The sequence below is a fragment of the Pleuronectes platessa genome, chromosome 20, assembly GCF_947347685.1.
Source record: "Pleuronectes platessa chromosome 20, fPlePla1.1, whole genome shotgun sequence".
Classification (NCBI taxonomy): Eukaryota; Metazoa; Chordata; class Actinopteri; order Pleuronectiformes; family Pleuronectidae; genus Pleuronectes; species Pleuronectes platessa.
The window spans coordinates 20,563,736-20,581,235 of record NC_070645.1 but is presented as its reverse complement, the minus strand read 5'-3'; the positions used below and the strand labels follow the sequence as shown (position 1 = coordinate 20,581,235).

Sequence of the window (17,500 nt, the reverse complement as noted above, 5' to 3'; positions counted from 1 at the left end):
GGTAAGGTCAGGAATAGGTCAGGGTTAGTTCAGGGTTAGGTCAGGTTTAGTTCAGGGTTAGGTCAGGGTTAGGTCAGGTTTAGTTCAGGGTTAGTTCAGGGTTAGGTCAGGAATAGGTCAGGGTTAGTTCAGGGTTAGGTCAGGGTTAGGTCAGGGTTAGTTCAGGGTTAGGTCAGGAATAGGTAAGGGTTAGTTCAGGGTAAGGTCAGGTTTAGTTCAGGGTTAGTTCAGGGTTAGGTCAGGAATAGGTCAGGGTTAGTTCAGGGTTAGGTCAGGGTTAGGTCAGGGTTAGGTCAGGGTTAGTTCAGGGTTAGGTCAGGAATAGGTAAGGGTTAGTTCAGGGTAAGGTCAGGTTTAGTTCAGGGTTAGTTCAGGGTTAGGTCAGGGTTAGGTCAGGGTTAGGTCAGGGTTAGGTCAGGGTTAGTTCAGGGTTAGTTCAGGGTTAGTTCAGGGTTAGGTCAGGGTTAGGTCAGGGTTAGGCTTTTAGTTGTGATGGTTAAGGTTAAGTTAAGAGCCTCGGATACACTCCGCCAATTAGCGTCCTCAACGATTCCAAATGACATTTGACGATTGTACATGAAGAACTTTACGTTACGATTCATCAGCTCTTTGTTTCACTTCAGAAGAACATTTACTGGAGCATTATTCTTTCAGTGCTCGTGGTCGACTACATATCATAGAAAATGCCATCCTTCTATTTATGTCTCCTTTTGTGTCCCAGAGACCAAATGCTGCCGCCGAGAGTTTCTTTAGTCTGGAGGAATAATGTGTCAGGCACAGTTCTCCTACTGAAAAGCCAAAAGGGAATAAAGGCCACTTAACCTTTCCTGGACAGGCCCTGGATCTTTTATCTGCAGAGAAACCTTTTGTAGCCGGTGCATCAGACGGCGGCTCCAGGCGAGTTGTTTCCTGTGGAGAGTCTCAATGCTCCTTCAGAGGGTTCCACGTGAAGCTTTAGTGCTGAGAGCAGTTTGAAGGTCCTGTTCTCTGAATGCTGGTCTCAGCTGAAATGCACATGTCAAGGTTTCATTTGAGATTATTTTAGTTTCAGTATTTATTCGGTTTATTGGCGGTTGGCCTCCAGCCCACGGTCTCACGCTGCCGCAGATGTGTTGGCGCTCTGGACGCCGGAGCTTTCTGTTGTCCTCTGGGACTCAGCAGTGATTTTCTGTACCGCTTGGTCGACGGGACATTTCGCTGACACTGGTCCAAGAGCAGTTTTCTATTATTAGCTCGGTCAGGCAGCTCATGTGGATTGGAGAATCACGTGAATGTGGAGTATGCACAGTGTTGATCTTTGGCCTCCGGGCTCTGACTGAAAAGACTGCCGGGCAAACTCAGAGCCAACAGGTCGATGCTGCACTGGAAATGAGTTTAACTCGTTTCTAAACCGATGCCCTTAGAAACCATGCACGTGCACAGACCAGCGCACGAGCGGAAACTGTCCTCGTGTGTGAGTTCTGATCTGCGTTAACTAATATGTTCCAATTTGAAGAATCCGACAAATGCATCTTTCCATCCTCGAGCATCGGAGGCTTCACCGGTTGGATCCATCCGGGCCCAACATATCCCAGGATTCATTATGCTTCTGCCATTTGTTTTATTCGGCATCGAGGCCAAAAGGTCAGAATGTGATTTTAAATCTTTGTACCAAACCGAACAGCTAACGATTTTGTATCATGTAACTCGTCAAGTACATTTGTTACTTCGTTATATTTAAACCAACGTTCTCTTTCCAGAGGTTTTTAAACTCGCTGCCGTCGTTTTCATTTCTTCCTCGTGTCTTATGGTCGTCTCACTGGAACCATTACACTGCCCCCTCATGATTCCCGGTGGTACTGCTTCGTTTTGTCTGTATTTGCAAGCGTTCAGCAGACGTGCATGAATACGTACCAACTGAATACAAAAGGCTCCGTCTGGTTCTGTGTCTAACGTTGAGCGTAAACGAGCCTTTAGAGCTGCAGCGTAGTTTTAACGTGCGGCCATGTGAACGCTGTCGACCTGTTGAGAGAGAAGAGATTCTGACACCGGCTCGGAGCTGCTGTTAAATCCCTGTGAAATGACTTCTCGAGTGGCTCATTACTTTGCTGCTGTGGGAAGGAGAAGTTGTGTTGGCTTTGATTCAGACACTTGCCGGGGAACAGTGCAGAGTGCTAAGTCATGTTCGTTTCACCAACATGATTTAAAGCAGGGTGGATAAGGTAACGCTACAGAAATAGAGCCGGGGGGGCGACGGCGTCTCGGTGGGACGAGGAGTCCACGAGGACTGAAGACGTGGGATGGAGACGAGCTCTGGATCTGTCCATCAGCTTCACCGTCGATCGATAACTCTCAGACAACGGTGAACTGTCTCTGCTCTTCTTCTTCTTCTTCTTCTTCTTCTTCTTCTTCTTCTTCTTCTTCTTCTATCGTTCCAGGAATAAATCTTAGATTTGTTTGTTTTAAACTCTCTGTCTCTCCTGACCTGCTTTCTCTCCTCGGTTCTCCCTCAGAGCGATGAGACGGTTTTATTTCTGTTTCCCATTTACTTGCATTATGGGCGGCGCGGTGATGCCGTGGTTCCTGCTGTCGTCTCACAGCACGAAGGTTCCAGATCTCTGCTCGTCCGTGGTCGTGGACTGTGGAGTTTCATGTTCTGAGACTGAAGGTGTGAGTGTGAAGGGTTGTGTGTCTCTGGATGTCGGACCCTGAGGTTCGTGAATCTGTGGCGTCTTGTCTCACCATCAAATGTCCTCTGGGGGCAGCTGCAGATCATCTTAGGGCTTTTCGGGGGAGGACAGCAGATATCACTGTTTATAGTCCGACTAGTTTCTTTAAATTTCTTTTCCCCATCGCCACCATTCACTCCCACAAAGTTCACTCAGTGACGGGGTGGGGGTGTGAAGGGTTCCCCCTGGAGGCTGGGAGGAGTCATGATACTCCGTGTTGTACCGGCCATGAGTCAGAGAGTCAAGTCTAATGATCCTGTGTCTTTAAGAGTCCGTGGAGTTGAACCTTCTCCAAACGTTCTGAGCTCAACGTCAAGGAGCCAAATTCATTTTATCTAAAGTGAACGTACCTGAAGTACACACACTGGTAATAGTGGTAAAATCAGTTTCGTAGGAGTACTTGGAGTAGCACTGATGGTATATATAATAATATATCTACTTTATATCTAACACAAATCAAACTGCTCCACTGCGCAGAAATAAAATGGGAAATCACTAAAGTTAATTTTCCTTTAGTGCTTTAGTACTGAGAAAAAAACAAAAAGACCATAAACGCTTTAGACCTGCCAGTTCTCAACACACACACACACGCACACACGCACACACACACACACACACACACACACACACACACACACACACACACAGTTATCTCCCTGTGGACCAGCGTTTAGGTGGTGGAAGCCTCTTTTGTGTCTTTGGCTGAACATTAGACAGATGTCACATTCAGCCTCCCAGAGAGCTCGTAACTCAAACTAAACACACACACAAGAACACACACACACTCTCTCTCACACACACACTCTCCCACACACACAAGAACACACACACACTCTCCCACACACACAAGAACACACACACACTCTCTCTCACACACACACACACACAAATGTGCACTCAGTCAAAATCAACCCCCATTTTGAAAAATGTTTTCAATATTGTAGTCGAGTTATTGATCAGTGCAGCTTTTAACATAATGTTATAACCATTCATAAAGATTGGGGGGGGGGGGTTGCTGAGAGCTTTATGACACACGTGCACAAACACACACACAAACACACGCACACACACACTTTGACACAGGCACAGTTGCAGATGCGTCAACATGGCGACTTCCAGCAGCAGAGACTAAGCTCACAAACGCACAGAGTTGGAAAAGGATCGTTGGACGCTGGACTAATTTAATGGAACACACACACAGACACACACACACACACACACACACACACACATAGAGTTGGTCATGCATCGACATGCCTACCACCAGCACTGAATGCTAGGCTAATGGGATGATGAATATCAGCTGTATGATGCAGTGTGTTCCAGGAACCCACCCCCGCAGCAGCTCTTTCCTCAGAGTCGGGTCAGGCCATATTTCTCGCTAACTGCTCTGATGACAGCGGCGTCTTCCTGAGAGGAAGCTGGGTCAATGATGATTAAAGCTGCACCTCCACCTTTTCAATTCGCTCTCGTATTTTCTTGTCACATTACCGGACAAATAAAGGCTCCAGTTGTTTTCCAGTTACGTCGGGAAATTAGCCGCTGCAGGCGATCGAGGGATTCAGCAGCAGCTTCTTATCACAGGGCTTCAAAAACAACTTCTGAGAAATGATACCTGGACCACATGTCTTTAACCTCGCAGCAAACCAAGCCTCATTGAGATTGCATTGTAAAATCACCAGATACTATCTGAAAGTGTGTGAAGGTGTCTTCAGGTGCAGCTCTGCACTGAGTCCATGTTCTGAGTCTCTCCTGAGCTTCTGGAGGTCGACCAGCAGAACGACTCTACTGACGCAGGTGAGCAGAGTTTCCTCTCCAGCTTCAGCTCCGTCTCAGAAGGAAGGAGAGGAGACGGTTCGAATGAGCCAGGACGCTCGTGGACACTCTGGGCGTCATGAGTCCCATTTGGCCGGGGGGACTCTGGACACCAGGAGGAGATGAAGGACGTTCTGTTTGCTTTGCCTGCTGCTTCCCGAATATCTCAGAAACTCAGTGGAAGGACAAAATAAATAATGATTGGAAACTATAATATATAAAATGTTTGGGTTTGACTATTTCACTCTTTTTTCCACCAAGTTTAAGTTAGAAAACGTGAAGAAAAAAACGAACCATGTGTTTAATACTTTCCTTAAAATCCCCAAAGACTCATTGTGACAGCGTTTGTGTCAGTGAGCTGTGAGGTGTTCCTCCTTCAGTGTTCAGAGACACAAGCACCTTGTGAAATGATAACATTCTACTCCACTGAATACAACAGGGGATTTTTGTGGAGGACAGAAAAGTGTTTGAGGATTTTGGACAAGTCTTCAAAAACATGCTTTTTGTGTTCGGTTTATTTTTCAGGCAAATTTTGGCAGAAATGATTCTGTGAGTGAAACACACTCGTTAATGCCAGAGACTAAAATGCAGGAGGAAAAAGATGATTTACTGATTTAAAAACCTTTATAATCACATTGAAGCAGATTCAGGATAAAAGAGCTGAACTGGATGTTGGAAGCCATCCAGCAGGAACAGGAGAAACCCCCCCCCGGCCCCCTGAGACCCCCGGGGGCCTCTGGGGGCTCTGGGGGCTCCGGGGTCCTCTGGCTTCTAAACACCCTGCATCGCTTGCTCTCGTTTCACAACCACTTCCTCACCACGTCACCTCACAGGTCACATGCTGTACGCCAACGAGTTCCTGTAACATGAGCTCCTAATTGATGACGGCCGCTGATTAGCTCCTCTAACGAGGCAGCCCGTCGGGCCGGCTGTCATTCTGTATCGCTGCTGTGTGCTGGCGTGTGCCTGGCGTGTGCTTGGCGTGTGCTTGGCATGTAGAATCCTGTCGGGTGATGACAGGTCACATGGTCGAGCTCACTCACATATTTTATAGGTCACATCTTCTCGTCTCGCTGTATGACATCGTTAGTTAAATTTGATTTGACTGTATTTTCATCATTTTCTCTCTCCAGGCAGTTTCAGGATAATTAACAGTATTTCAGCTGAAGCCGGTCGTGATTGGCTCCGCTCACTGACCGGCGACTGACCTCCATCCAATCAGTGAGCTTCCATCGTTCACTGTGTCAGCTTGATTCCAGGTCTGAACAGTCGGAGATTTATCTGCAGACCATTAATCTCCATGTGACCACGAGGAAACAAATACAATATATGGAAACAGCCTTCATGAATCATGACGCAGCAGATTCACTCGACTTCAGACTTCAGAGGAGATGAGGAAACCAGGTCCAGAGAGATCTCAGTCTGTTTGAGGTGGTACCTTCTACCTTTCTGGTCCAAACCAAGATAACGTGTGAGATGTGATCCAGCCCATGTTTACATAATCCACGCCCAGCGGCAGGTCAGACACACAACTAACCAATCAGATGATGTGAAAACAGAGGCCGACTTTACCTACTCGGTAAGGGGTTCATCGGGGGGGGGGGGGGGGGGTATCTTAAAGAGGCAGGAGCTAAAACCAAGAGTTTGAGACAGAGGCTGAAGAGAGGAGCAGCAGCAACACACAATCTGAGGAGAGCGATGTGTTTTCTGAGCATTAGAGCACGTAACCGGTTTAGAGTCAGAACATTAATTATAATTATGAAACTGAAGATGACAGAATACGTCTCCTGTGAAACATCCACTCACAATCAAAACCATCGCAGATCAAAGCCAGATGTTCACAGGTTTTCTGATCAACTCCAAAAAGAGACCTGAGGTTTGACTCGTTCACAGTTACATTGAATTAACTCCACTAAGAGAAGATAAACAGTATTTTCTAAAGAACCTGTCATGGGACGCTACAAAGCAAAACTAATAAGACCAGTTTTCTGATTTGAAGAAGTGAGATGATGCTAACCTTGAAATCACACTGTGGTGTGTGTGTGTGTGTGTGTGTGTGTCTGTGTGTGTGAGGCTGGTTGCACGAGTCACAGTGTGTCAGTGTGTGTGTCAGAGTGGGTTAGCTCACTGACCTTTGCCCTCGGGCCGGGCGAATCAGCATCATGCGTGAAGCCGAGCAGCTTCAGCGCAGAAAGCAAACAACCCTTGATCAACATCACTGTCATCACTGCTCGCTCGCTCATCGGCCTCTCTCTCTCTCTCTCTCGCTCTCTCTCTCTCGCTCGTCCTCCAGCAGCGTCTCTCTGGGCTAAAACCTCAGATTCCACCAGATGCTGAGTCACTGCTGATTTAACTTCACAACCGCAGATCATAGACCAGCGTGATCCACGTCCGAGACAGGAAACTTGCTTTAGTGTGGGTTCTAAAACCCAGTTACGATAATTCGGACTTCGACAGGAGAACAGAACATCGCCTCACAGTGAGTCCACCTCGGAGGGGTACAATATTATGGCTGATAATCAGAGGCTGAACGGGATTAAAGTTCAGGAACAATGAGTTTGTGCTCTGTTGTCAAAGTTTGAGTCCTCACATGACCAATGAGGAGCCAACGACCCTCGGCTTCCATCGTAGAAACATGTTCATCCCTTTGACCTTTGACCTCATGTTATTGCGCCCTCTTCCTCTGCAGTGATGTCATGACACCTGACTGGAGAACTCCTCTCCTCCCTAAAAACAGAATCTAAATTCCTCTCCTCCATTTTCCTTCCCTCAGTTAACCCTCCACTCATCATGTTTGGATTCATCCCCTCTTTTAACTCCTCCCTCTGATTTACCTAATCCTTTCTTTCTCATCCATTCTTTCCCTTATTATATTCTTCAGTCTCTTTATTCACCGTTTCCTTCAGTGTCACTTTTTGTTGTTGTCCTTCTCTTCATCTCTTCTTTTCCTTTATTTCATCTGGTTTTCTCTTCTTCTCGAACCATCCTGTGTTTTCCTGAACCCATCTGTCTCTCTCCTCATTCCCTCTACTTTAGGTTTTCTCTCTTTCATCCCCCTTTTTCTTCTTTCCTCTCAGTTATTTCTCTTCGCTCTCCTTTGCCACTGTTCCATCGTCCTCTCCTTCTGTTTCTCTTTTTCCGCTCCCTCCTTCTCCTCCTCCTGTCTCCTCGATTACTCCTCTGTCCATCATCTTCCTCTGTAAACTTGTTTCTCTCTGTATCTTCTCGGTTCTGCTTCACCTCTCCTGAAGCTCCTTCTCTCTCGTTCTTCTTCTTCTTTCTGTCCCGTGTCAGTTCACCCGCTGCATTTGAATCTTTAGATGCGTTTCACCAGCGCTAGCTTCAGGCTCACTTGTTTTCCCGAAGGCAGCACCACTTTGATTTGGCTGACAGAGTCTTTTTCGCACACACAGGATCCTGTCATCCTGTCCGTCAGCGTCCATCAGCGTCCATCAGCGTCCCGCTCTCAGCGTGGACGTCCTCTCTGACATGTCTCACCACACTGCAGAACACGGCACCGGCAGCAAGACTCCAAACCGATGACGAGACACGAGCAGCTTTGAGGCTCGAACGCAACTGAAAACTTTCAACTAAATAAGAAACAACAGACGAACGTCACAGGCCATTTTAAAATTTACAGAAAAGGTTTAAGTTGTTTGTCTTTGAAACGTCAATACTAGAGATAAGAGATAACTGAAGTGATCAGGATACTTTCCCCCTCCAATCAACATCTTTGCTACGACTTTAACTGGACACTTGTGACACTTTCACACCTTGACTTCTCAGTTTAGTCTGAACCTAAATATCAGGTGTAGAAGGTTCCCATGAGCACAGACCAGAAGAGGAGGTCTGGATCCAACAGTTTGGTTCACATGCAGAGTGAAAGCTCATTTTGAACAATGAGGTCAAAGATGAGAAACCTACATTAAATGTATCCCCAGTTATCACAAACACAAACGTAAAAACAGAGCATTATCGGAATGACCACTTTCCAAAGGTCCCGAATGAAACTTTCTGAGCTTCCAACATCGTGAAGAGATATTGAAGGTTTTAAACGATTGGTTTCTCACATGCAGCCGTGTTAAAAAACAAATACACACCACCGTAAACACAACAACACAACCAATACAATACAGGATCAATATTGCCATAATATCTCAACTTCTCGTGTGTTTGCTTGACATGCATGAGGTTAGAGAGCTGAGCTGGATTCAACCTGATATCTCTGTTGTTCACACTGACAACACAAACAGCTGGAAACAGGGTTCTGCTTTAAAACAGCAAAGTTACACAAAAACACAGAATCCTCCTTTAGAGTCCCACAGTGACCTGTCAGTGTGTGAATCTGAATTCGGCCTCGGACGACAACACACAGCAGAGATAAGACACTCACAGCATCTCCTCTGCAGCCAATCAATACTATAGATTTCCTTATGGACACTTAATTGTTTAGTCTTTATAAAATGTCAATCAAATGGACAAATGTCCATTTCAAGGTTCCAGAGTGTCATCAGCTCGTCAACAGTCATGTCATCCTTCTCACAGCGTGAGGTCACGACTCAGCAGAAACAACATGTATCACACAACCCTTGAATACTGGTGTGTCCACATGGAGTCGGAATAATCAAACTGGGAAACCTGCCGAGGATCAGAGAGCTGGTGACGTTATCACTTATAAAACAATGAAGATCATTTCATCATCAACTCTAAATGTAAATATCTCAGAGAGGAGTCAGTGTGTACTTTAAACACTTTAAACACATAAATACAACACAAGTTTGCAGCGTCCAACACACTGAGGCCTGAACGCCGACTACACAACTCAGCAGGAGACTCGTGGAGCTTCACATGACGTCCACCAGGGGGAGGCTCCAGCAGCTCACACGTGTACGAACATACATGTGTATCACAGCAAACGTGCACTCACCCTGCGTCACTGCTGTTCCCACAGATTAAGGCATCCTTGGCTCCTTCCACTTTGTAGAAGTTGTCTAGAAAACAAAGAAGAGAAAAGTTCACTTTAGTTTCTGAGTTTCCCACAGACTCCGCCCACACAGGTGTTCCCACCTCTGCTTCCTGATTGGTCCTCTCCTCTACACCCCTGACCTTTAACTTTTAGTATGAATTTGGTAAAGAAACTAATCAATGACATCAATATCCATCACCGTGGTAAATATCAGTATTGGTGATCATCTGTATCATCTCACTGTGACCTTTGACCTCCACAATTGAATCAGGTCATCTGTGAATCCACCTGAACGTTTGGACCAAAACTGAAACCGTTCCCTGGAGGTGAGCTTGAAATATCCTGTTTGTCTGGATTCGCTGATGCAGAGGAATAGAAAAGAGTCGTGATCAGCACCAGAGTCATGTAACTCACTGGAAACTCAAATCTGCCTAAAACTGAAAACATGGTCAGCAGAATTCACGTTTCCTCCACAAACCGAGACGAGGAACCCGAGCGACTCGTGAATCAGACGCCTCCTCACAGAGCAGCAGTGACCTTAAACGCTGGCCTGACATTTCATCCATTTGCCTTACGGGAACCACGACTCAGGACGCTCATCTTTTATTCAACACATGATTCGGACTTGATGCATTTATCTTCAGCCATTATGACCAATTACATTGCTCTCAAATAAGAAAGATTAAAACTGGACTCCTGCTCTTTAGAAACACGAGGGAACCTCAGCTGGTCAGACACAAACTTTGCATGTCATCGTTTCAAAGTCCTTTAGGAAAACAGAAGTCATATTCTCCTTCTCCTCTTTTTGGGGGCTGCACATATGAAACTTTCCTCCACCCCCGGTTCTGTGGAGCGTCGGTTTGGCTCGGACGCCGCCGCCGCACCAAAGGCACTTAAGCTTTTCAGGAGCGCAGCTATTCATTTGTTATCGAGTGCATCTGGGAGACAGCAGCCACCGCTCGCCAGAACAACCTTCTGAGGTCTGGAGTGCTTCACCAGCTCAGAGGAGCCGAGCAGCCTTCAGGCAGATCCGTCGCTGAGGCATCTTCTCCTCAGACAAAGCAGAGGAACCGTCCACCTCCAGTCATTAGCTGAGGTCCATCACCAAGTCCCAAGCTAACGCATATTAGCTGATATTTAATAAAGGTTTATTTTCCCCCCCGTCTGAGATGATTTCACTGAGCAGCAGAGAGTTGGGAAATTGTCTCTGTGTGATATCAAGAGAGAAAGAGGGATCTCAATTTAATTTCCTTTCCAATCTGAAGAGCTACACGCTGATGAGCCTAAATACCCCCCCCCCCCCCCCCCGCACACTTTCATATGAGATTAATGTACATGAAGAGAATCTGCAGGTGAACGACAGAGAGCGACACGAGTCAACCACCGAAATAAGACATTTAAAGTCAAAACAGATCAGATAAGAAACAATTAGGAGAATTCCTTTATAAAGTCCTAATTTGACTTTTAATTATCGGCTGAGCTTTCGATCTGTGACAGTGACGGAGCAGGTGGGATTCGACTCGTTTGAGAACTGGATCTGTTTCCTGCTGTCGCCTCAGACCTGCTCGCCTGGAGGGAACTGGATCGGGCACCATGTTTGTTTTCATGCCCTCTAACATGAAGCACCGGGGGCGGCTCCGCGCAGACAGAACAAACAAGGCATGATGGGAAATGTTTAGCATGGAGTACATCCACCATTGATCCCACTGAAGGCTGTTTTCAGATCAGGCTTTAACGCCGCAGCTGAGCTCTCAGGTTTCACAGCAGCTTTTAGAGGGTCGATACGGGAGCCTGCAGGGGACATTTGCTGGATGTGATGGAAGGCAAAGCAAACTGGAAATGAATAAATAGAAGGTACATTAGCAAAGGACAACAAACTCCATTAATGTAAGATCAACGTTGGTGTTATTTTGGGAGACTTGCTCTTTAGCAGAAGTCAAGTGACAGCAGCCGGGTGTGGAGGCTCCATGCTGTCTCAGGTCACCTCTCAAACCCTAACCCTAACCCTAAACCTAACCCTAACCTTAACCCTAACCCTAACTCTAACCTTTACTTTTAATAATTACACATCTGTGGATAACGAGTCTCTTCTCTGGCTGCTCGACTGAGACTCTACATCCAGACACAACTTACATATTCAATAGTAAAAGGTTTGCTTTGAATAAACTGAAAAACACTCAATAAAAGAATGAAAATGAAAAAGATTCTTTGGTCTTGTACGGTTAAAGGTTAAAGGTCAAAGGGCGTCGCCCGCTGAAAAGCAATTTATTAATGGGTGAAAACAGAAAAACGAGCGGATCGAAGAAGCAGCCACATTCTGCAGCTCAACGTGGAGGATGAATAATGTGAAGTATAATAAATAAATAAAAAATGACAACAAATGACAAACGTCACTTCTGTATTTCTACATTATTTGGTAACATGTGAAGAAACAGATGAAGAGCGGCTCAGGTTTCATCCGACAGCAGCGTTAAGTGTTTCCTTAACCCTGACCTCGACCTGCGTGTGTGTGTCTGTGTGTGTGTGTGTGTGTGTGTGCTGCTGCATGTTACATGTCCACACAACGTATATTATGTTGCCTGGTCAACATGCCTGACATGTCAAATAGTGTATATACCAAGTGACCTCACATGACCTCTGTGCGTGTGTCTGTGTGTGTTTGTGTGTCTTTATTGACGTCAATTGTAACCACAGTGCCAACATGACATTGTCCAGTCCATTTAGGAAACACCAGCCATCACTGCACATGACACACACCCACACAGACACACACACACACGGAGGTCATGTGAGGTCATAAACACTAATGAAAACTGACCCATCCACATCCTTCCACCAGGTTTCATGGAAACCCGTCCAGCAGTTTTTGCTTCATCCTCCTGAACATCAGACAAAAGATCTGAACGAGGCTCTAACTCAAAGATCCAGGCTGAGCAGCTGAGATCCAACAAATGACTTCAGTCAACACCTGAAAAACATCAAACTAAGCCTCAGAGTGTGATCCTCACCCTCGTCGTTGATGAAGACCTTCATGGACTCCCAGGTCTTGTTGTTGCAGTAGAAGGACGTGTTGGCCGGCAGGCTGGCGTTGACGCAGTGCGCCGTGCTGCGGACGCACTTCTGCCGCAGGTTCCCCATGAAGAGCTGGAGGCCGATGAGGGCGAAGACACTCAGGCAGAAGACGGTGAGGATCATCACGTCGGCCAGCTTCTTCACGGACTGGATCAGAGCGCCCACGATGGTCTTCAGGCCTGAGGGACCGCCGAGGACGCAAGCATGCAGACAGGATCGGTTACTTCTTAAGCCTCATTTAGACCAATCACAGACAGAGCTGACTGAGATCATCAATCTAATAATTAACCGCTCTTCATTTATTAAGATTCTGTTTTAAAACTGAATTCAAAAAGCTTTAATTAATAGGTCACACACTGTAAATAAAGATGGACGACATTAAAGATCCCCAAAACTGAAGCCAACGTGTCTCCAACGCCCCCTGTTGGCAGGCTGCAGTATATTTCATAAACGATGCCTCCTCCATGTTAGCAGATGGGACATGGAACAAACTAAAAAAATGAGTGTTTGTAAAGATGTTCTGTCACCTCAGGTCGTTCTCATCTCACTGATTCAAGTTTCTGATCAGTTTGGTTTTAATTCTTTATTTGATGATATAAAAATGGGCGTCAATCATCATTTCAAGATGGCTGCCTTCCTAGCCGGGATCTTTTGGCTTCATTTCTGGATAGTGGGAGGACAGCGAGGTGTCGTCCATCTTTTTTTTACATTCTATAGACCAGACTAGTGTTTAAGTTCAAAAAGACCTAAACTGGAAATAATTGTCAAATTTATGCTAAAGATAATACAGTTATAGTTTTTTCTTTGAGCTAATACGGTTAAAGAGTTTAACTACAGAGAACAGAGAGAAAGTCATTAAGCAATTCATAAAAACTGAATCATTTCTTCTCCTTTGCTGATCTCAGAAAATGTATTTTTTTCACTTTACAGCAGGTTTGAGTTTGTAACCATGGAAACGAAACAGACAACAACAACAACCTCGTCCCAACATTCATAAAACAACACAACAAACAAACAAACGGTAGAAACAGCAGGAACAAAACACTCAGAAGCCAACGGGTGCAGACAAGTGGATGGTCATCGAATCTCCTCAATCAAAGACGCAACACGTTTCCTTTGAACCTTTTTATCCTTTGATGGAAGCGTTTTCTAGTTAATTCATTAGAAACAGACACGTTCAGTTTCCATTTGGTCTCGAGTCGAATCAACTTTGTTCTGCTCACTTGGAGGCGTCTGAAACTAATGAAGGACCGGTGTGTTGAATGTGTCACATGCTTCTGAGATGTTGCTACTGACTATGTTATAATTATAACATGTAATAAACGTTGTTATAACTCGGCCACCACCGCAGCCTGACTGTGTTGACCACACACGTTTAGGACATGTTAATAACGCTGTTAGCGCTGCATGCTAACGTGCAGAGTGGGGACATACAGAGGCTAGCCAGCATCAGATTTCAAGAGATATTTCCCCAAAAAAATATTTTAGAGTTTGTTTCACTCTTTGATAAAAAAATCTAATTCAAAGACACAAATTTGTAAAATGAACTTGAGGAATGTTGAACGAGTGAGTACGGTTCTGGTTCAGAAAGGAAATTTCATATTCATTCTCTGCACTGAGATTTGAGAAAATCCACATAAGTAGAGTTTTCATCCTTGAACCAGGTCGACCGGCTACGAGATGAATCGTGAACATAAGACTTCTCGTTCCGAATAACTCAAAGGTAGAAGACTGTGTACATCATTGTTTATGAAGGGACTACATATCCCATAAACCTCTGTGAATAATCTGTTCAAATTACTTCTTCTTGGACTTTAACTTTGTTGCAGTGACTTTTGGGGAAAATCCGTTTGTAGCTGACCTGATTTGCAATGGCTTATGGGACGTGTAGTTCCTTCACCCTTAAGTGTAATCGTGAACCTTTGTCTCTTTGTCTTAAGCCAAAGAGAAGATCGTGACTCGTTTTCGTAAACACGGATGAAACTGGCCGCTAGAGTTCAACACTGGATTTGTTAGCGGTTAGCACTAACGCTAGCTATGCAGAGATGGTAAGTCAATCATATATAATTAGCTTCAGTTTGTAAGATCACAACATGAACGTGTGAACGATTCATTGTTCGTGTAAAGCTGCTGTTTGCTGAGCCTCTGATGTCCTCTCACAACAGTTGTCATTGTGCGTTTCTGCATACTCTCTATGTGTACTGTCTGGAGACGGGTGTTAAGTAGTAGAGAGTGCAGTATTCAGTAGGAAGTATGCAGGATGAGATTCCATGATTTAGTGCTTCCAGCAGGCCGGGAGGGGTGCGTTTGATTTCCACGCTTCCTCACCTGGGATGACTGAGATGGTTTTGAGCGCTCGCAGCACCCTGAACGTCCTTAAGGCTGACACATTACCCAGGTCCACAAACTCAGTCACATATCTGCAACAAGGCGGGAGACAGAAGCACAGAGACAGACACACACAGAGGGTTGACCACACCGAACAACAACGAGCCAACACAGAGGGATAGAAAGGTGGAGATATAGAAACAGATGGGTACGATAGAGACCAGGTGGGACAGGGGGGGGTTCGAACCCCCGAGTTTGACTATTGAGAAGGTGAAATCAGATTTACATAAATGAGTTCGATCGTCACTTTCACAAACCTCCAACCGCTGAGATGAAAACTGATTCCTTCCCTTTACCAGCTGATCACCTTGGTGTTTGGACCTTAGAGCACAAGCTCTGACTGCAGCTAATGCTTCAAATAATGACTCATTATTGTATTTAGTGAGATGTAAGTCAATTTGATTTGATTCTTGAACTAATATGTTCAGCTCTCCCACATAGCTAAATCGTTCTGGCCCACGTCCGGCTCCCGTTTGCCAGATCTGGGCCTCAGGTGAGGCACAGCAGTACCGCATGTCTACCAGAGGTGGCGTGAATTCATTTTGACACATCTGATTTCACCGTTTGATTATTCAGACCTGAGAGTGGGGGGGGGGGGGGGGGGCTGGTGCTGCAAGACACGGCACACTTGGGACGAACAAGAGAGGACGTTCACCACGACGTTACGATGACAAGGGATTTGGTTTTTTTGTTTTTTTTCTGTGCCGTGTTGCCCCCTGGTGGTGAGGCCTTACCTGGGATGACTGAGATAGTTTTCAGGGCTCTCAGGACTCTAAAGGTTCTCAGCGCCTGCAGGTTTCCTACTTTGATAAACTCTGTTAACAGCCTGTAGGGGGCAGTGTGGTGGTTGTCAACAAACAACAAAAGAAAACAAACATAACAGAGTCTGAAAATACTGAGATGGTTTTACACGACAATCCTGATTCTTAACAGCACCGACAGAAGAATCACAAAACTGTGTGAGGACATTCGGAGACTAGGGGGCGCTGTGGGCCACGGTAACAGAATCATGGAGAGTAACTTATCTGATCTGCAAGAAAAATGAGAAACGATTCAGAGACGATCAAGAGGAAGTTCGTGTTTTTCAGTTTAATGTGAACATCATGATCTGTCGCCTCGGAGTGAAAGTTTAATATCGTGATATCGTGAATATTGATGCAGACAAATTTATTTTCTTTTATTCTATTAGTCACTCGTCGGTCATATTGACGGTCTCAGACAGATCCTGGACCAGTGACCTCATTTGAAAGGATCTTGTGTTTTTTCCATCGCAGACAGTAACGTGACCTTTCCACCAAACAAACAGAACGAGGCTCGAGGTTGTGAACGCGTTCTCTGGAGAGCCAATCACACGATGAGCTGAGAGCCGCCAGGCGACAGGCGACAGGCGACAGCGGCCATTTTGGACCCTGTGTGGATGAGTAAACTGATCCCGAGCTGCTAACGGCCCTCCATTACAGCTCATATTTCAACCCGATGACTGGCAGGCTGATTGAATTACAGAGGAGGCGTCGGGGGGGGGGGGGGGGGGGGGGGGTCCAGAGCAGGCCGTTTAGATGCAGGTGAAGATGACCAGCAGAGAGACGCTGGAGGACCAGGGATGTTCCTGCAGTGAGTCTGGATCCATCATCTCAGGATGTCTCACGTTTAAACCTCGTGTTACATTCAGGATCTTTTCTAAAGCTTCCTCGGACATTTCAGTCGTTCAACTTCTGTTAGTTTTAAATAAAAAAAAGTAGTTTATATACAAATAACTAAAAAAATTTTACATTTCAGATTTATTTATTTGAACAAAACTAAACCAATATGTCGTGTTTATTTTTTAGACATTTTGTGCGGTTAAGCAGCAGATTTGTTTCAGAATCTGATCCAGTGGACGACAGATTTATTGACAATTTTAATATGTTAGATGAAATAAAATGCTGCCTGTTAATTCTAAGAAAGAGTCGGTGGAGTGTGGTGCTGCTGGTCTGGTGATGTGGTGATGGCAACCATTAACATGTCGTTACTGGGCGGTATCAGGAGCACGGGGGCGGACCCTGTGAGTGTGGGGGGGGGGGCAATGGACTCTGTTACCATGGGAATGTTGACTCGGTGGGAGGGGAGGAGAGCATCAATCAGACATTTAATGTGTGTGTCTGTGTGTGTGTGTGTGTGTGTGTCTGTGTGTGTGTGTGTCAGTAAGGGTGTGTCTATTCACCGACCATCACTCTGGTTTTAATAAAGCTCAGGCACAGGGGAGGTGATGTGTCAGGGGCGAGTGTTTGTGTGTGTCCATAGATATACATACACACCATGACAAGATTCTCACAAACTCACTTAACATGGGGTTCATCCTTGGCCCGTGTGTGTGTGTGTGTGTGTGTGTGTGAAGAGGTGACTTATGTGTCCCTGTCCCACTAAAGATCCATCTGACCACAGGATGGCCTTTGGTTCAAGGACACACACCTACTGACATTACGTGGTTTGTGTGTGTGTGTGTGTGTGTGTGTGTGTGTGTGTGTGTGTGTGTAGGACCAGTTGGGGGGTGTGAGCTGTATGGATTTTCAAA

The 17,500-nt window shown here is 45.6% G+C and overlaps 1 protein-coding gene across 1 annotated transcript in view; it reads right to left on the bottom strand.

Annotated features, from left to right (window-relative positions):
* Positions 1–17,500, bottom strand: part of LOC128425911 (sodium channel protein type 4 subunit alpha-like) — a 73,345-nt gene that overhangs the window by 47,199 nt on the left and 8,646 nt on the right. Inside the window, 3 exon segments of the mRNA XM_053412751.1 lie at positions 9,451–9,514; positions 12,498–12,740; positions 14,890–14,981. Of these exon segments, the coding sequence (XP_053268726.1) occupies positions 9,451–9,514; positions 12,498–12,740; positions 14,890–14,981 (399 nt within the window).